The sequence below is a fragment of the Hydra viridissima genome, unplaced genomic scaffold (genome assembly GCF_058129835.1).
Source record: "Hydra viridissima isolate aposymbiotic clone 2 unplaced genomic scaffold, HvirCarnegie_v1 scaffold_1, whole genome shotgun sequence".
Lineage (NCBI taxonomy): Eukaryota > Metazoa > Cnidaria > Hydrozoa > Anthoathecata > Hydridae > Hydra > Hydra viridissima.
This window is the reverse complement of record NW_028324300.1, coordinates 41190084-41212227: the sequence shown is the minus strand read 5'-3', so window position 1 is coordinate 41212227 and position 22144 is coordinate 41190084. Positions and strand designations below refer to the sequence as shown.

At 29.3% G+C, this 22144-nt stretch overlaps 1 protein-coding gene, 1 long non-coding RNA gene and 3 pseudogenes across 3 annotated transcripts; all 5 read right to left on the bottom strand.

The window, feature by feature from the left end:
- Window positions 1-5928: 5928 nt before the first annotated feature.
- LOC149895054 (uncharacterized) lies at window positions 5929-8197 on the bottom strand (annotated as a pseudogene).
- A 484-nt stretch (window positions 8198-8681) lies between these two features.
- LOC149895053 (uncharacterized) lies at window positions 8682-10548 on the bottom strand (annotated as a pseudogene).
- Window positions 10549-12312: 1764 nt separating this feature from the next.
- LOC149895052 (uncharacterized) lies at window positions 12313-13164 on the bottom strand. Of its 2 annotated transcripts, none has more exons than XR_016445072.1 (3): window positions 12863-13164; window positions 12637-12705; window positions 12313-12548 (listed from the first exon to the last, which is right to left on the bottom strand). It is a non-coding gene; the product is annotated as an uncharacterized LOC149895052 (long non-coding RNA). The 2 variants fall into 2 exon arrangements; XR_016445073.1 differs by having other exon boundaries at window positions 12313-12545.
- Window positions 13165-16976: 3812 nt separating this feature from the next.
- On the bottom strand, window positions 16977-19571 carry LOC149895051 (uncharacterized; annotated as a pseudogene).
- A 502-nt stretch (window positions 19572-20073) lies between these two features.
- On the bottom strand, window positions 20074-20457 carry LOC149895050 (uncharacterized). The gene has a single exon (XM_090080544.1). It carries the CDS (start codon window positions 20455-20457, stop codon window positions 20074-20076), a length of 384 nt encoding a protein of 127 aa, XP_089936670.1.
- Window positions 20458-22144: the final 1687 nt, after the last annotated feature.

The following is a 22144-nucleotide window of genomic DNA, read 5'->3' as shown; positions in this document are numbered from 1 at the left end:
AAGAAACATTTGAAATTTAACATTAAAATGAACAGTGATACTTTCATATTTTTTAGTCAATTTTGTAATGTTGTTTTATATTGAAGGTGACTCCAAGTTGTTGTTCACTAAGACTTGAATTGTTTCGCCGTAAATTCAGTTGTCAAAGTATTAAATCACAGGCAATTTTCAAGATAAAGGTATGAAATTTTGACAGCAATTTTCAAGATAAAGGTATGAAATTTTGACAGCAGTTTACGGGATAATAAAGAATCGTATTTTATTTTGTAAATTTTTTTGTAGGACTTAGTTTTGGTCCAGTTTTATTACTTCCAATCTTATTGCTCTGTTAAGCACTTAAGTTTAACCCAAATTTGTACACTTCACAATTACTTTAAGTACATTAGTTATCCATATAAATCAAAGATTAGTATATTTACTATAAGTAAGTGAAAAACAACTTTTTCATCAAATAAAAATCCCTTAGGGGCTAACAGAATGTTTAAAAGTTGCACTAAAATATTTATAATTATGCAAAGATTGATAGATTAGGTATTTCCTTGAAACTTTCTTTTATGTAAAATTTAAAAAAATATTTCTCTCAGTTAATCAAAATGCCGAACCACGCCAGAACTCATGAGGAAAATCAATAAATTGTTTGCCTGATTTTTCTTAAAAAGTGCTCAAGACAACTGACAGCATTTATGTGGGAGCAAATCAGCAAAATCTATGGAGTCAGTTTTGATAAAGCTGATTCTCACATTCCTCAAGGTAATGTAGGGTTGATTTTAATTGTATGTATGTAGGGAAATCAGTATTATTGTGGTATTGCAATGAAATTAAAAAGCTTGCTTGCTTTAATTGATTTATTTAAACTGCTTGTTCTCATAACAACCACAGCTTTACTAGCAAAACCATTGAGGTACAGCAATATTTCTCTGACTTATGAAAATCACTTTTTTTGCTTAAAGGTATTTGTGAAGCCTGTAGAACAATGATGAGGCGTAAAGGTGAAGGGCAAGATATCACTCTTCCCCCTCTGTTTGACTTCACAACTATTTCTGTCAGAACAGAAACACGAGGTCATGTTTGTGATTGCCTCTTGTGTAAAATTGGACGATTACAAATGAATGAAAAGCATCCACTCGATGAGACAAAAGCTGAAGAAAAAAACACTCCTTTGAGATGCAATGATTGCCTTGTCCAATTGGTAAAGGTTTAGCACACACCTGCAACCAGTTTACCTTTAGAGAGAACCTTAAGGGTTTGGCAGCCCGAGATGCAATGGCTGCCGAACAGATTGCTGCCACTGTAATCACAAACAAGGAAGCCTCACCCCATGGGACTGTTCGTCTTTCTAAGGCTTCTGGAGGTCATGCATTTCCCATTACGCCAGGTAATTAAAAATTTATTACTATATATAGTACAGAGCTCACAACAAGTTATTATTGTTCAAAATTCACCATAATTGATTGATTTTTTACTAGCAAATATCATCAGAATTTTAGTTTTTGAAGGAACTAAATAGAGGCTTTAGTTTTCAGCAACAAAAACTGTATTTAGAAGTAAGTTATCTAAAATATTCTAATCCTTTAAAAAAAAAGAAATTCCATTTTAAGGCCCAAGTGGAGCTTCCTCAAAACCTGCTTCTTCGTTTTTGACTACTGAAGACCTTGTGAATGTTCAACTGAATACTAGATTGTCCAATGTTGGCATCAAGAAATTGGTCAGTACAGTTAACCAAGCATCAGTTGGAAAACTAGTTGAGCCTAACTTTGCATCAAAGTTCCTAGCTGTTGGACAACAGCTCAGTGAGTTCTTCACACACACACAAATCAAGGGGTCAAGCACTAAAGGGGACTCTAGAGATTTTACAGTTGCTCACTGTAAGAGCTTGTCGGATCTTCTCCACAGAGTTCCTACCTCTCGGAATATTTCTTCTGAGCCGCTGGTCAAGCTTGGCATTGATTGAGGCAAGGGGTTTATGAAATTTTGTCTTACGATTGTTGAGAAGAGCTCTGCAGTAAATAAGGAATCTAGAAGTTCACCTGCTAAAAGATCCTTGACGCAGCGAGTTGCCAAAGACACTGGAGTGAAACGTCAGATGCTACTAGCTGTTGTTGAAGAGTTTCCAGAAACATATGAAAGTGTTCACCAAGTATGGGCACTTGTTGGTTGCGATGCTGTGAATCTTTTCATCGCATGCGATCTGAAATTGGCCAACATTCTCTGTGGCCTACAGGCTCACTCCAGCTCACACCCCTGTGCCTGGTGTGACATTCATGCAAACAACCTTGAAAATGCAGGAACATTTCGAACTTTGGGCTCCCTTAGGAAAAGGTTCGAGTCTTTCAGGCGGTCTGGTGGAGTGCATGCCAAAGCTAAATTGACTGGCATTGTCATCCATTACCCGACCATCAATGGACCAAATGACAAACTCATCTGGGACATCATTCCTCCCCCTGAGTTGCACCTTCTCCTAGGTGTTGTCAACCTCCTTTACAAAATGCTTAAAGGTGTGTGGCCTGAAGCTGAGGCATGGCCATCTTCCCTCAACATTGCTCAGAGTCCTTACCATGGTGGGCAGTTTGAAGGAAATGAGTGCCGAAAATTGCTAAAAGATGTGGACCGTCTTCATTAACTAGCAGAAGTTAACTCAGCATTTCAAGTTCTTGGCTTTGTGGATACACTTCAGAAGTTTGACAGCGTTGTTCGAGCTTGTTTTGGATCAGAACTGAATTTCGATTATTTTGAAAAGATCCAACAATTCAAGGCATCCTTCCTTGCACTTCCAAACTGCCATATAACTCCAAAGTTACATGTTGTGTTTCACCACATCAGTGACTTTATTGATCGCCAAAACTCCTCCCTTGGTCGCTTCAGTGAACAAGCCGTCGAAGCAGCCCATCAAGATTTCGGCCAACATTGGCAGCGCTTCAAGCGATCCACCACCCACCCTGATTACCCGGAAAAACTGACAAACTGCCTTTTTGATTACAACAGTAAACATCTTTAAACAAAATTTTTGAATCAATTAAGAATCATTTCTGGTTTGATGGTCTTAATGAATTGAAGAAATTTTTCATCAATCATTTTTATTTGCAGAAACCATATTTTGTTCTCTTAGTATTTAGAAACTTATTTAAAGAAATAAACTATTTGGAAAGTTTTCAATATAACTTTAAAAGCCCAGAATCTTTTTTTTCAAGCTGATTAGAAAAATCAATCATATATTTGTATGACAGTAAGATTTTTTTACCAAACTAGAAATACATCACAGGTTGTCAAAATTTCTCTATATATGCACCTATTATTTACTTCATCTGTATATTAGGTTATGTTTAATTTACAACATTAGAGTTAGTAAATTTAACCTTATCATTCAAAAAACCAATTTCGTAAGCATTATTTAGCTGCCTTTTGACATTTTTCCAGATTATAACTCATCCTGCATATACCCTTCTATGGCGCTAGTGCACTTTCGCACCCCCCTTTTTTTATTGCAGATTATGATAGAGAATTTTATGCTGATTCAGAAAAATATAAAAACATAGACTTGAAAATCAACGGAAAGTGCTCTAATTCGAAGTCAAAGTTGTAAAAAATCCCTATAAAAACCCTAATATTCGCCATTTTTTTCAAAACGCTTTCAATTTTAACGAAAATTAATTATCGTTACATTGCGCAATAAACAAACCTGGTTTCCATCAGCGTTAGCATTATTATTTTAAAGTATTATAACGAAATGAAATTAATGGAAGATTTCAAATAAAGGTTGAACGTAGAATGTGAAAATGTAGACAAATTGATGAATAATTATTATTGTATTGCCCTATCCCTATCCCTATTCCTATCCCTATCCCTATCCCTAACCCTTACCTTGACCCTAACCGCCTATCCAACCAGCTTTATTGTGAAATATAAATCGTACTGTTATAATAAAATAATTGCGCATGCATGTACAATATTGCGCTCTGAGTAGCTTATGGCTATGTAGAGCGCATTGCGCTCTACGAAGACACTTCGGAAAAACATACTTCAACGACTTTTTTAACGTAAAAACCATGCTATTAACGTATTGCTTTTGTAAGCTAAAAGATCATTAACTGATTATTCTCAAAATGGCGAATATTAGGGTTTTCAGTGGGATTTTTTACAACTTTGACTTCGAATTAGAGCACTTTCCGTTGATTTTCAGGTCCATGTTTTTATATTTTTCTGAATCAGCATAAAATTCTCTATCATAATCTGCAATAAAAAAAGGGGGGTGCGAAAGTGCACTAGCGCCCCCTTCTATTATATAACACTTCATATATCATGCTAATGTGTAGAAAAATCAAGTTGCTAAGATTTATATTTTGTATTAAAAAAATACGATTAAGAGCTAAATATACGTTTACTAATAGAGTGTGAAAACGTTTTATCTGGACGTTTTATACTCGGAACTCTTAAAGCTCTAAGATTGCCTCTATATTAAGTGTGAAGTGTTGCTATTTATATACACTTTCGGGCTTTTTTGTCCGATTTTTTATTCGAGTTTATATTCTCGGGTTCCTAATATTTAGATAAAAAAAAAAAAAAAAAAAAAACTTGAAAAATAGAAAATAACGTCACCGAAATGTTAACGAATGATCAACTAATTTTTGAAATGTATTTGTTAAAAAACAAACTTATTGGTAAAAAATTTATTACCATCAAAAGAAAATAGAAATGCAGATTTAACCGCTTCCAGCCTCGCTGCTTTATGCACGATACTTAACCGCGCTAGTTGTCTCCCACTACTTTCGCTTCAATCCTCGCTTTTTAATCCCCTTGACCGCGCCTTCACCTCCTCTTACCTTCACTTACGCCTGAAGCATAAAATACTCATCGGCGATCTTACGCATCCCTTCTTTCTCCACACCCATTTCAAGATACGACTTATTTACCTAAATATCATGAAATGATGGTAGGGTAATAGGGATAATGGAAATAGATTGCGTAGGCATAGCCTGCTTAAATACATGGCCTTCTTTCCTGCTTAAATCGAAAAAAATAGAAGACCAGTTTAAAAAACGTATATTCTGTTGAATCGACAAACTTTCTTAATATATTTTAATTATTGCGCTATAAATTTTAAATGAGTAAATCTGGCATAGGATAAAAACTTCAGCGTTTTCTAAATCTTGACATCAACTAAACCTCATATACTTGATTACACCCAGCAAGAAAAAAAACTTATATTATAGAAATAAAATACTCTTCGATACGTATAATCTCTTTCTTAAATGCAAATCTATAATACGTATTAATTAGATGATTTTAATGCGCTGATTATAGACCTATAACAGAGGTATTTGAAATACGTCTCAGATATCCATAATTTGAGTATTAATGCAAATCTATAGTACGTATTAACTAGATAAATGAAATGCGTTGGTAATAGACGTACAACAAACCTATTCAAAACACGTCCCAGCAGGCACAATGACATTGAAATAACGTTGAAACAACGTCGCAAACCGACCATATGCATCGTTGAAACAACGTTGAAATTTGGTGGAATTGGAAACAAAATCCGACGTTGAAAACCACGACCTTGAAACAACGTCGATGAATACGTTGTTTCAACGTTGTTCTAACGTCTTATCGACTACATATCAACCAAATATCAACTTCGAGAAGGTGATATTTGGTCGATATATTGTCGATAATACGTTAGAACAACGTTGAAACAACGTAATTTCAACGTTGAATTTCGGTTATATGATAACAATATTACATCCAATTGGATATAACTTATATCCTATAGGATGTTAAATTGCCTCGACTTGCGATAAAATAACACAATAAAAAAGCAATATTTTGCGCTAAGAGTAGTACTACTCTTAGCGCAAAATATAAAAAAAAAAAGATGTAAAATATAAAAAGAATTCTTTTTATATATACTTTTTATATTAACATACAATTTTATATCTTAATCTCGTCGTTTACGCGCCGACCACCGCCATTTAATCTGTCAGGTGCGTATTTTAACAAATTCATTATTTCTTTTCTGATTTCAGCAACTGTAGCAGTCGCTTTACTTAACATGACGCTATCTATAAAAAAAAGTATTGCCTGAGAAATTTGCATAAAATACAGCAAGAACTTCAAAATAAAACAGCACCGAAGTATCAAATTGTGTTTTTCAATAATAGATAAATGTGACTTACCAACAACAACCTTAAAAATGTTTGTGCCTTCAAACTTCTCTTTACCCTTACTGCCAGCCATATTAAACTTTGATTGTAAACCATTGGTCATCAACCTACATGATACGTTATTATTATTATACATTAAATATTGATATAGTATCAGGGTTTTAGCTAGCCCAATGGCACCGAATATACCGGGGAATTCCCAATGGGTTTGAAATTCCCTAAATTTAATGAACTTTTTTTTGCAGTAAAAGTTCAATTTCAATTTCAATAAAAATTTCCAAAATTCAATGCTAAACAGCTTCAAAACAAACTATAATAAAAAAATTTTAAAGATTTTTTGAAGCTTTGAAAAAAAAAAAATTGAATTTCTTAATGGTAAAATAAAATTACTTCCTTTAGCAACTAACCTTTCCATCACATTTTTTGTATTTTTCTTAATGGTATCACCTCCAATTTTAGAAAGTTTGTTAACCTAGAGGTTTAAAAAAATAATTCACATTTATTTCATCAATTTATAAAGTCCACTTATAAAAAGTTACAAGTAGATTAACAAAATGTTAAAAAACAAATAAGACAAACTGCAAAAAATAATGGTTTGAAGAAACCTACCACTTCAAATTTCACCTGGGAATCGCTTAAACTACAATCATAATCCCTAAATGACTGTATCAAATTCATGCATGGAATTTCTGGACTATTTGTCATGATATTATTTGCATTACTGAAGAGAGTTTTCACTAACATCTCTTTCATTTCTGCAAGAGCACATATAACTTTCTTCTGAAATTCTAATTATAAAGATACAAAAAATAGCTTAAGCAACCGAACAACAATCAATTTCTAAAATCATTGAAACACACAATCAAAAAAAGTGAATGCATGCCAAAATAAATATCAAATATTTTACATACTTTCCTCAGTAAGTGGAAATTTTCCACTCAGTGATGCATCTTTTCTAGTTGCTTTTTTTGTAAGGCAATTTAATATGGGTGTCTCCGGCAAAAGAAGTTCTTTTCTCTTCTGCGGAAAAGCACACGAACCACCCTTGGCTTTGCACTATATTGAAATCATCTTTTTCCTCATAAAAACCCTGCCATTGTTGATCTAAATGTTTTTTAGATAATAAAGTATTTCTATCATGTTAACCTATTATGTTAAAAAAATAATCAATGTACTAATAATAAAATTGCATTTTTAAATAAAAAATGATGCCAAGTCAACAACAAATTTAACAAGCAATTAAACCACAAAAGTATCTAAAAGAACGCACTGGTTCTAAAACAACTTGCATACAGGCAATCAATACCTTGAGCCACAGCATGCGGAGTATGCATTGTTATTTTTTTCTTTTTTGCTTGATGTACAGGAATAGACACTTGCTTACTATTCTGTTTGTTATTTTTAGTTGGAGTTTGCTTTCTTTTCAATGAGAATGGAAGTGGTTTCTCTAATAGATAAAAATAAAACTGTTAATACTTGGATTTAATATTCTTTTTTAACTTTATTATATTGAATACATTTAAACAAGTCAATAAATATAGCAAACATCTTTTATCAACTTAAGAAAATAATTACCATATTCTGAATCCGATTCTACCTGAGTATCACTGGTAGTTGCAAGTTCAAAGTTATCACACAACTCACGATCTAAAATTGATAATTTAATTTGAAATTATAATTTAAATATATCATATAATATAAAATTCAGCCTACTTTTCCCCAAACTTCTTTGGCCTACTACTTCCCAAACACTAAAAATAACATATACATAGAAGAAGCTAACTAAAAAAACAATGAAAAGACTTTATGATTATCAGAAAATTACCTCCACGACATTTTATTTTCAATAGCTTAAACCTGTGCCAGTTGGCCTGTGGTTCACGCATTTCATTGAAACAATTTATTACATTTCATGATGATGGCCAGTACAAAAAATTCTCCTTTGCCCAACATTCTGGCGCTGTACCCTCTATTTCTTCTCCATTTTCTATCCAGACAGCTCGTATGTACATTTTTAATGCCATGCTATACTTTATTTATCTGGAAAAGTTTACTTTAGAAAACAACACTTTATACTCATTTATAAAAAATTTATTAGTGCAAAACAACATAAGAATACAACTTTAAATTATAGTCTATGATATATTATATAGTTGCCTAGTGAAAATAATATTGAAATTAAAGTGTTAAAACGCTTTACCATTAAAAAATTATTAACATTTGACAATAATTTTAATGATTATTTTTTAAATACAATTTGATATTAAGTTAACTATTTAGTAATTTTTTATTTATTTAGAAATCATAAAATGCTTTATTAATTAAACTTAAAGATTAAAAATCAAGACAACTTTTTAATTGTTTTATTTTTATGCATTTCTATCATTTAACAATGTATTACATCGAGTTATATATATATATATATATATATATATATATATATATATATATATATATATATATATATATATATATATATATATAAAATAAAAAAAGAGCAAAATTTGATACGTTAATTTTCTACCAAACAATATCATGGACTAAAGGAGCAAGCACAAATCCATTTTTATATGACATGCATACAACTTTCCTGGAAAAATCTGCTTTATTTATTATACATTTGTCAGACAAATAGCTTTTTTTAACGCAAACAATATTCAAACTCTTGGAATCACACGGATTCGTAAAAAGGCTTGATAATTCATTATTTCTCAAAACATCACAATCACAATAACCATTTTCATACAAAGATTTGACACGACAAAACTTTCCATTAATTAGTAAAAACCAACAGTCTTTATCTCGAATAGAGCAAACAGTCTTCATAGACTTGATCGAATATACTGAACCACAATTTTCCAGCTCTTCACTGCGTTTTACAATTTGGGCTAACGGATTATGAGCATTTTTAACAAATCTTTTGATCACTTGCATGTAATTTTCAAATTGAAATGCTGAAATATCATCAAGAGAACAATCAAAATTTTCTGCATCGTCAACAATGTGAAGCAAGTTGTGCACATTGTAAGTGGAGAAAGTAGGTCCAAAATATTGAATAGCAGAAGAAACATAATCAAAAAGAAGTTTTCGTGCATAGTCAAGCATTTGAGGAGTTCTGTTGCTTGCATTTGAATCTAGTAAGATATTAAATGCAACTGATAATTTAAGGAAGTGTGTATAAACACCCTCATTAACAATATTTTTCAACACAACACAACCAGTATACAGTAGAAACTGTCGACATTCAGTGGCTTTCCATCTTTTCCATTCAATCACCGTTCTTGGCTGTCTTGAAAATTCTGAAGGCATTTTCCCATTTAAAATTGACAAACGATTTACAATTTCACTTATTTGCAAACGTGAAAGTCTACAAGCACGAGGCCCATCCCCAATTAAAAACTTAAACATCCTTTTTACTACTCCAAGGCAGACAAGATGCATGTAGTCTAAAGAAAAACTCTTCACACACAATATGTTATAATCTAATAACGGTGTTCGTTTCAACTGATGCTTTTCATATAACATTGCAGCAAAGTCAACATCTGTTCGCAGAGGACACTCCACAACATGAAAGACTACCCATCCATCATATGAGCCTTTTATTGTACAACGCTCACAACTAAAATAACCTGTGTGTGATTTAATACATTTTACAAATGCCCTAGCAGGAGCATCACAAATAAATAGCTTAATGGATAAAGTATAAATTATACCATTAAAGATCAAACCATTAGTGTGTAGGTCTTTATATTCAATTAAAAAATCATTCAAAAAATCTTCTACTTTATATAAGCATTATAATTGTACCTGTAGATTTAAAGAGTGGTAAACCATCAATATTAACTAGAAGCTCAACCATATTAGAATCATGAGGATTTTTCTGAAGTTTTCGCTTAATACCACATTCAATTCCTAAATAAACATAACTTCCCCCACACTTAGAGTAACAATTAACTGATCGAGGAGTTTGCATTAGTGTGCGTGCATCAAGAGGAAGATCATTATGTCCATTACCTTTTAATATCAAAAGAAGTTCATTAACACAGTCCCTTGAACATCTGTTACGTGTTGCCCAGGAAGCAAGCACTGAGCTTAAATTATTAGTAATGCTGAGTTCAACATTAGCATCTGCATCTTGTAATATAAAACTGCTCAAACTAGAACTTAAACTTTTGGTAATGTTGAGTTCAACATTATCATCTTCATCCTGTAATATAGAGTCTGAATTAAATTCATAATCTACTATTGCAGTAGCCTCACAGTTGCTGCTGCTACTACAAACATCTTTATTTAATGAAACTGAGCAATCAATATCAATATTGTCACTATTTAGAAGCTTGTTAACCAAAATATTATTCCGTCTCCATCGCTTTAACCGAGTAGCCATCTCCCCAAACAACGTAAGTAGTAAAATGAAAATATCAATAAAAAATCTTAATATTTTGGGGAACAATAACAATAGAAATTATCGCAAAAACGTGGATAAAAGATTTTTCTGGGTAATGCTCTAGAGATATATATATATATATACATATACATATGTATATATATATATATATATATATATATATATATATATATATATATATATATATATATATATATATATATATATATATATATATATATATGTATAAATAAATGTAATTATATAATAAATACATATTTTATATTTATATCATATTATACAATTAGTATAGTCAAATATACTAACATATATAGTATTTAATGAAAAAAATTTATTTAAGTACATTAAACAAATTTTTTAATACATTTACCTAGTTCAAACAAACTCTAAAAATAGTTCAAGCAAATTCAACATATAATCCACACTGATGAAATATTAAGTCATCAAGAAAGATTGATTTAATATTTATCTTACTGACTGCATCACAAGTTAAGCAATGTGGTATTTTTTGTTTAAATTAGTTAAATTCAAAACCTCATAAAAAGCACATCAAATAACTAGTAAAGTCACGCATGCGTATTTAGTTCTAGTTTCAACGGTCGAACTAGAAATATAGACGTTGAATTAACGTTGAATCAACGTCGAGTCAAGTTAATTGTTTTAAACGAATTTTCAACGTTGATAAAATGTTGATTTTTGGTTGTATGACGTCGCGACTAAAAATCGACTGTTTATCAACGTTGTTTGTCCGTCGTGTGCCCGCTGGGGTATTAGATATAAAAAAAAGTCAGTAATAAATGCAAATCTGTGATAAATATTAATATATTTTAAAAAAAATTATAAATGTAGTTATATTACAAATATGTCATTTATAATGAAACACATATAGTATTATAATGTAAATATTTCTCTTAAATATCAATGGAATGATGCAATCTTCCTGGGGCATTTTTAAGTTTATTTCCGGCAATTCGTAATAATTCTTTTTCACTAACTTTAAAGCTGTCTTGTATCGCTTCTAAAATAAGTTAAGCAAAAATAGTTAAAATTGAAATTATGGTTAAAAAAGAATATGTCGACAGCTTGGAATACTAGTGTCGTATTCAATATTTTTGCAAAAATGACTATGTACTATATATATATATATATATATATCCCAGCTAGCACACATACGTTGGGCCAACGTCGGGCCGACGTCGAAAAGTTGGTTGGCCGATGGTTGGTAACCGACGTTGGCTTAACGTCGATTTGGTAGTCGGCGCGACGTCGAAACCAACCGTTGGGCCAACGTTGGCCCAACGTCGGATTTCGACGTTGGGCGAGCGTCGCATTCTGACGTTGGCCCAACGTAATATTTTAATAATAATAATTACTAAAATATAACGTTAAATATTATTATTAATAGTTTTAATTTGTTTGCAAAATCATTGCTTTTGATTCAAAAGATGTGCACACCTTTTGAATCAATAGTTTTTGCAAACAAGTTAAAACTAATTCTTTAATTAGTAAACTATTTCTTTAACTAAGGTGGAACTATTTCTTTAGAGAAAACGCAGCTATTTCTTTAAATAAAGTGCAACTATTAATTTAAATAAAGCGCAACTATTTCTTCTAATGTTTGTTAAAATGTCCAAATAAGTTAAAATAAAATTTGGCGCTAAGAAACAAAAGTAAACATTGATGCTGATTAATGAACCAACTTTAATTTAATAATTACACAGAGAAAATCAAAGTTTGTTATAATAATCATTATAATTAAGTTAAAATAATCGTATAAATTATACACATATCTAAACATAATAATGTTCTTTCTAACTGCTTGGCATCCTAACGAATCTTGCATCTTTACTTCGCTTGAGAGCAACTACAACATTCGAATGCTCCTCGTTATACAATTTGATAGTCTTTGATAATCTTTAATTTGATAATCTTTGATTTTGTATCTTTCATTTAATGAGCTTTAGGCATTGCCATAACTACTGTTAAAATTATAAGTATTGTTATATATATTTGTGTGAGTGTAAAATGCACATAAATAAAAATATAATAATTTTTTTTATGTATTACCTGGACAAAAATGGTGAAAAAACATAAGGTTCATTTGTTGATATTGCATTCATTTTTTCAAGTCATGGTCTATACAGAAAATTTTCGAATAATAGATTCAGTATTTCACTGCAATAATTAGAGACAACAAGCTTCAAAACTCTACTATAAAATTACTAAAAGAATTCCAATTACCATTAAAATGCCACAAATATATATAGTTAATACACTACCAAATAATTGTTACCTTCTCCCTCTTTAACAGCTGCCAAATGAATTAAAAAATAAACGCCCCTTTAAACATAACTGAAAAAAAGAACAATTTAAACAAAAGCTTCATTCAGTAAATAATTATAAATGTCAAAAAATAATAATGAAACAATAAATAATAAAAACATAAAATACAAAAACTATACAGAAACAAGAAGTTATATAATATATTATAACTTTAGGACATTTTAACAACATACAATTATAATGCAGATAAGAATTATAATACAGGAATGAGGTACACGTATATTTACTACCAATACCTTATCTTCGTAAAACACATGCATTTACTAACATCTTTGTAAACAAAACCATCTACTAAAAATATGTTATCTTTGTTAAACACATGGATTTACTAATAAATAAATATTTAACATTAATGCTGATCAAAGAAGCATCTTTAACTTTGTAACACAGAGAAAAATCAAAATTTGTTGTAACAATAATTATAATTATATTAAAATATTTGTACAAATTATACACATATTCAAACATAATAATGTTCATTCTAACAGCTTAGCATTCTTACAAATCTTGCATATTGATTTCACTTGAGAGCAACTTTAACGTTTGAATGCTCCTCATTATACAACTTTATATAAACATTTGAACTTGCATCTTTCATTTGATGAGCTTTAGACATAACTACTGTTAAAATTATAGGTAATAGGTTATATATATTTGTGTTTGTAGATAACAGTAACATAATTTACATATTTTTATATTCAATAAATAATCTATATGAAAGTAAAAATCTATATTTGAAGTAAAAAAGTAGTTAATGACAAACACATGCAAAAAATATTTAGTTTATACAAATAAAATGTATATAAAACATAATAAAATAATTTTTTCAATCTACCTGCATAAACATGGCAAAAAAATGTGATTTAAAAAATACTAATCAGTACATTTGTTGGCATTGCATTCATTTTGTAGAGTACCACAAATGCATATAACAAAATGCAACACTAAATTGGTAACACTTATTAAGTATTACCAAATAATGAGCTACTAAAGACTTAAGTGGTTAATAACTATTTAGACTGTATAGACTGTATAGTTATTAACTACTTAAGTCTTTAGTAATTAACAACTCTTTAATTGTATGTAACATGCTATATGATACTGACTGTATCATATTTTATGATACAGACTGTATCATACAGTGTTTGACATGCAGTAGTTGTCTATATAGTATAGACAGTGTTATGCTTTTTATGTACTGCATACATTATGTTTATGTACTACATACACTATTATTTATAATGTGTGTACTACATGCATTAGTACTGTAGGTGGTACATACATTATTAATTAGATATTATTCAACTAGATAAATTAACTAGATAAAACTGAGGGATGATACAATTAACTACATTGTAGTTGATTATATCATACATCAGTTTTAAAAATCCTACAGTTTGTATCAATAACATTATGACATATTGTTATTGATACAAACTACATGACTTTTAAAAGTAATGCATGATATCATGCAAATTAATCGTATATACGATTAATTTATGTGTATGTACAGTACATAAATGATTAATGTATGTAGTACACACAAGAGTAAAACAAGAGTTTATTTAACTTTAGTTTATAATGTCATTAAAAACTAAAAACATTATAAGCATTATAATTTATATATAATGACATTATAAACATTATAAACATTATAATTATACATAATGACATTATAAACATTATAATTTAATTAAATAAACTCTTGTTTTAAAGAAAAATTAAAAACTGCATCTTAATAGATATAAAAATTAGCATGTTTGTATTTATTTTTTTAATGATTTGATATTAAATTCGAAATTACTCAATACTCAATTACTACGAAATTATTATAAAATCATGAAATTCAAAGCAATAAAATACTCTAATAAAAAGTTGCGCCACACAGCTTTTAAAAATGGACGAAAACTTTTTTAACGCTAAACCCGGTATCACACTGTACGCATTTAAAAATGGTCGTATTTCGACGTTGGCCCGACGTTGGTCCAACGTCAGCGCGAAGTTTATAAAATTGGCCAACGCTTCCGACGTTGGCCCAACGTCGGCCCAACGTATGTGTGCTAGCTGGGATATATATATATATATATATATATATATAATATATATATATATATATATATATATATATATATATATATATATATATATATATATATATATATATATATATATAGTACATATATATATATAGTACATATATATATATATATATATATATATATATATATAGTACATATATATATATATATATGTAGTACATATATATATATATATATATATGTAGTACATATATATATATATATATATATATATATATATATATATATATATATATATATATATATATATATATAACTAGAAAACCGATCAAGTTACACAATTATTTAGCTTTACAATTAAATGAACTATGGTGTTTTGAAGTTTAAAATCTCATTTACTCAAAACAATAAAAATGTAGCTTGATCGTTTTTCCAGTGAGGTTTTCATATATATATTATATATATTTTATTTAAATAAAATATATATTTTATTTAAATTAAATTTAAATAAAATATATATTTTATTTAAATAAAACCCAACAGCTTTAATATATTATAACAAAAATATATTAAATTAGCAAAGCTAGTTTTAGTTTGGAATTCATTTGTAAAGTTATCTTCGTATGTAACTTATAATATACTAACACAAAGCAACCCGTAATACGGGTTATGGTCGGTCTGTTAATTTTTAGTGGCTGTTTTCCACAATTATAAGTTGCGAAACCTAACCTTATACCCTTTTAGAAATACGCCTTCAAATTGAAAAAATTAAACAATCTGTAAAATTAAAATAAAAGTATGCGGAGGTAAAATAATTTACCAATTATTTAGCATTATTTGAGATAATTAAAACTGACATATGTTATATCAGTGTAAAGCAGAACCATTTTCCTCGACATTACTGAGTTCAAAACAATACGTTTTTAGTTACTAACACAAAATAATAACACTTCATCAAGCTTTAAATTGAAAATAAAGTAAAGCTAAATTCTTGTTATATTTTTTATAACATGAACTTTAATTATTAAGATTTAATATAATATAATTTAACATAAAATTTCCTGTACAAACTATTTAAGTTTGGTGAGTCAAAACTACGTAGAGTTTTGACTGTAACAGCCGTTAAATGTAAAATTTCGTAATTAAAATAAAAGTTCGTAAATAGAGTTTGGTATCAAAAGTTCAAAATTTTGTCTATTTTATTTTTGAACGTGTCTTTGTTTGCAGAATCGATTGCATCCTGTGACAGTAAATTCCAATTGTCGACCACTCTGTTTGTTAAATAATAATACCTGCATAATTTCTTAGTATATTATCGATGAAGTCTTTTATTATGCACAGGTCAGAAATTTAAGGTTTAAGTTTACTATCCGAGTACCCCAAAAATGTTAACAAATATAGTAAGTGGGGCATCTGGACACTTCATTTTCATATTTAGAAAAATCTGGGAGGTATCACATTTTTAGAAAATTGACATAGAAAATCTGCTAAAAAGTCATTATTTCCGTACTTAAAAAAACTAAATACATTGACGGAACAGTAAAATTAACATAAAACAACTTTATATTCCAAGTTTTTATGCTCTTAAATTTTGTATTTATACATCAACTTCATTAGACAGCTCTTAGATATATCTAAGTTGGTGAAAAAGGTTTAGATATGCTTGAATTATATTAGGAACATAGTATGCTTAGTAAAGTAGAACATATTGATAGTATATAAATAATTATTATTAATATTAGGAACATAATATTAGAACATATTAAATATTAGGAACATAGTATGCTTAGTAAAGTAGAACATATTGATAGTATATAAATAATTTATTAGTATTGTAATATAGTTAAATATTAGTATTGTAAATCTAATAACCTAATATATATAAATAATAATAATATAATAAATAATAAATAAAATATTTCAAAAACTGTTTCTACTAATATATTTATAATGTCTTTTTGAATAAATATAGAAATTTTTTTAACTAAAGATTTCAATAATGTTTATGTTTTCATGTAAAATTAATGTTCAATAACTTATAAATTATTTGAACTGAACACTTCAGCAATTCTTTTGCTTCTTTCCTTATGTTTGTTGCTGTACTGCGAGACTCCAAACCTGTTTATTACACTTTTCATCTTGGAATGGCAAGATTCAGATGTCTGCTCATTAAACTGCCCAAGGGAAAGGCCACTCAAATCAACAAATGTTTCCAGATGTGCTGTTACAGCATGTTCTTTCCAAGTAACCGTGAGCTGTTTACCTAAAAACTAAAAAAGCTTACTATAAGTATGTTTATCAATAACTTGGTTTTAAATACAAAGGGTAAAGAAAACAGCAATTACCTCTCTGCAATAGTCTTGCGCATCCTTATAGCTTTGTGTAAAACTTGTGTAAAACTAAACTTAAAAGTTTATAGCCAAAGACACCATGAACAACCTTATTAAATTTTCTCATTGTTTCTAAGAGAGGATACAGTTTAACAGGCATTATCAACTCAAGTTTGTCGCAACTTTTAAGTATCTCTCTACACGTGTTTCCTTCAAATGTTCCTCCATGGTAACCTTTTCGAAGGCATCCAATGCTCTTGACCCAATCTATAAATCCAGGCCAAAGTTGCATTATAAATGCTGCCACATGGTTAACAAATCCCATCAGAAGGTGAAGTTCTGGTAATGGAATCTCTCTTGTTATACTTAGGGATTTGTCTTCTATCTTAAGCAGACAAGGATTAATGACATTCTAAATATATGGAAATAAATTTTTTTTATCCTATTTAAAATGATAAAATGGTAATGGATGATAAATTTCGAAAATATTTACAATATATTTATTCATTTATACCTTATATTCTTTCATTCTTTTCACCGGAGATCCTGCAGATGAATACAGTTAATAGTTATTATTCAAAGATTGAAATGTTCTTAACTCTCCAGCAAATAATTCTGAAGAACCTTCACACCATGCGCAAGCATACTTTCCTCCATGAGCCTAAAATTTTATATTATAATTCAATTTATAAATATATTGTAGGGTAAAAAAAACCTTTTCCTAATAGAGTTTTTACCATGATATGTCTTATTATCTTAAAATTATTTAAAACAAACACACCGAAATTCCTAGCAATATGTTGATTAACTTCATGTCAGAAGCCAATGAGTACTTGCATTCATGCAACTTTAATCTTTCCACAATCATTGTCATGTTAGAATGATTCTCACTTACTCTTTCACAATAAGCTAAAACAAGTGACGTATTTGCTCCTGAGTATGATCTTAAGGAGCTGCTATCTTCTGTCCTGTCCTTGGTTGGATCAAACAGATTTACTATAACTTTCAGTAATCCTCCACCTATAATATATATATATATATATATATATATATATATATATATATATATATATATATATATATATATATATATATATATATATATATATATATATATATCCTTACACACATACATCTTTATATATAAATATGTACTAATAATATTTTTTAAAACAAGTTTCTAAAAAGACGAATTTAAATTATATTACTCATGATATTAAAATATCATAAGTAATATAAATTAAATAAATTAAATATAAATACCTGAATCTATACCAACCTTTACAGATGTGTTTTGTGGAACCTGCCCTCGATATTTCATTACAAAATCCAGAAATGCTGTAATATCTTCAATATATACCAAGTGTCTCTTCACTGTAGCATAGTCATTATCATTTTCTTTTTCTTGAAAGTCTAATAATTCAGTGACATAAAAGTTGGAAAGTAGTTTACTTTTTTCATCCAGGGCTTTCTCCATGTATAACTCTTTACACCGCTTCTCCTCAAAGTTTTTAACATTTCATTTGACTTCAATTGACTAAGTCCTAAGGTATTTACCAAAACTTCTACTTCATTATAAGGAATCTTTCTCTGGTCACTTTCCCGAGTACCGAGTGTAATATGAATACTTTTACCTCCTTAATATAATATAAACTGTTATTTTAAGAACGTACATAACAGCTATTTTTATTTAACAATATTTTACCTGTTCTGAGAATGGCTTGAGCTCCTAGACTTTGCCCTTGATCAGAATACATTTCTTTAAGAAGGGAAGAAGCTACTTGTTCTTTTACTTATTTAGAAATTTTAGAAATACTCTCAGAAAGATTTGTGCTACTCTTTAAAGGGAAACATTTGTGGGGTTTACCTTTAGCAATTTCACATAAACATATTTGGCAAAGTTTCAGTGTTGCTCTAGTTCCCTTTTTCATACTTTTATTTAATAATCTATTTCTTTCTTGACTGCATATACTGCATAATACTGAGCAATCTCTAGAGGTTTGCAAGCAGAATTTTTCCATTTTAAAGAAACTGTGTCTGCAATAGTTTTACCAGCCTTACAGAGATACAAGTTTTTCTTGCAACCTGGGCATAATCCTGTAGGGTAGGCAAATACTTTAAGTGAAAACTCAGGCTTACAGAAAACTTGAACCAGACCTTCCAAATTTTTATTAACTGGAACGCATTTGTTGTTCTTTTCAAGGCAGCAACAGCAAATGATCTTTTGAAAAAGTACACGATTTCTTTTAAAATGGTATTCTCTCTTCTCCTTAGAGAGCAGAGGAGCCATAGATTCTATATATCAGGTATCTATAATAAAATAAAAATAAAAAAGCGTAGTCAAAAAGAAATATATTTAATAAAAAATGTTTTTTTGACCAACTTTGTGTATTCTAATAAAGTTTATGTATAAATATTAAATTAAAGACCTTGAAAGTTGGTATATGAACATTTTTTAAAATAAACTTCAACTTTCTGTCAGTGTATTTAGTTTTTTTAAGTACGAAAATAATGACTTTTTAGCAGATTTTTTATGTCAATTTTCTAAAAATGTGATACCTCCCAGATTTTTCTAAATATGAAAATAAAGTGTCCAGATGCCCCACTTACTATATTTGTTAACATTTTTGGGGTACTCGGATAGTAAACTTAAACCTTAAATTTCTGACCTGTGTATGACGATATCTAGACATGCTGTTATAAAAACTCAAAGGCTCTTCAAATCTAATATAATCAGCTGAATTTAATATTTTAAACATCTCTATTAAGTCGCCTCTTCTTCTCCTTTCTTGTTAGGTTGGTAAACCCAATATCTTTCTCCTTTCTTCATAACAAATACCATTCAGTGATGCAATCCTTGTCGATCTACGCTGTACATTTTCAAGTCTCTTAATATCTTTAGTACAATATGGGCTCCATACAGATGCTGCATATTTAAGCTGCGGCCTAATAGTTGACTTGTATAACAATTTTAATATGGAAACATCAAGGTATTTGAATCCGTGTTTTAAAACACCCAGTGTTCGATTTGCCTTATTTGCTACACTGATAACATGATTTTCCCATTTAAGGTCATTTGATATTATCACACCTAAATCTCTTTTAACTTCTGTTTTTTGCAAAATGTGATCTCCTAATTTGTAACTAAATCGAGGATTCAAATTGCCAATGTGCATTGTTTTACACTTTTCTCTGTTGAATTTAATAGACCACTTATTCGACCAACTTATTTAAGTCTTTTTGAAGAGCGTTGGCGTTACTATCATTATTAACTACTGACATTATTTTTGTATCATCGGCAAATAATTCTAATTTATTTAGTATGTTTACTTTTAAGTCATTTATGAATATGATAAACAGACGTGGACCGAGGACAGAACCTTGGGGAACTCCACTTGTGACTTCCTGCCAAAATGAAACAAACTCATCCAGAACTACTCGTTGTTTTCTGTTACTAAGAAATGATATACACCATTGTAGGATTTAGGATTGAAAACCATAACCATATAGCTTGCAGCATAATTTCGATAAAGAAAGTGAATCAAAGGCTTTTGCAAAGTCCAAAAATATTATATCAATATTGTTACCAGTTTCAATTTTGCTTGTTATAAAATCAAGTCTCTAATAAATTGGAACAACAATTTTTACTATTAACAAATCCATGCTGTTCACTTGCTATTAACTTATTTAAAGTTAAATGGTTCATCATAGCATTGTGAATAATTTTCTCCATAACCTTGCATACTATTGATGTTATTGATATTGGTCGATAATTTGAAGGATCTAAATTATCTCCTTTCTTGAATAGTGGAGTTATGTTTGCATTTAAACATTCGTTTGGTATAACACCACTATAAAATGACATTTTAAAAATCAGTGATAAAGGATGTGATAGTGATTTTTAACATTCTTTGAGAACACGAGGATGAACTTTGTCAACACCGATTGTTTTATTAACATTAAGGTTTACTAACTGAGATTCAACATCAGTGTCATTAAAACTTGGATCGCTACAATAAAAATTACATTTTGAAGGAAAAGTTACATGGTCTAACACCTCATCTTTTAAAAATACTGAAACAAAATTCTCATTTAAAAAATTTGCAAAATCTACTTCATTTGTTATAATTGAACCATCAAAAGTTTTGAGTGGTTTAATTGAATCTTTTACAACTATCTTACTATTTAATTATGAATAAACACTTTTAGGGTTGTTCTTTGAGTTTTTAGCCAGGTTTAATTCAAAAACTCTTATATCTTTATTGACTCTTTTTTTTACATTTTTGTTTAATGTTTTATAGATATTTACCATGTCAGTTTGTTTAAATCTTGAATGCCTGTATTTGTACCATAACCTTTTCTTTAACTTAATCATTTTTCGAAGTTCTTTAGTCATCTATGGAGCATACTTTTTATTTGTATCATAACTAATAATTGGAATAAATTTACCACATCCAGTATGATATATATTTAGCCATTTTTTGTAAGCTTGACTAGCATTTAAATCTTTAAACTCTTTTTCCCAAACAAAACTTGTAAAATATTTTGAAAGTTCTTCATAATTTTCTTTAATAATTTTGTTTTAAATTTTGGTTTTTGATCAATATTGTTGTTTTTATAAAAATATTTGAAGTTTACTATATGGTGTCCATGTTCATTTCCACCTAGGGGAGGTAAATAATTCAAAGAAAAAACCCGATTTCTATTTTCTGTGAGGACCAATTCTAATAAATTTGTGCCAAACCCAAAGTTAATTTGAAATGTTGGCAACGAGACATTTTGATGTATAAAGCAATCACTTAAAAATTCTATAAATTCTAAGGCAATCAAATCTGAATCATTTTCGAGTTTACATGAACCATC

Coding starts and splice junctions, on each gene's coding strand:
- LOC149895050 (XM_090080544.1), bottom strand. CDS start 20,457: ATGCACATTGGCAATTTGAATCCTCGATTTAGTTACAAATTAGGAGAT.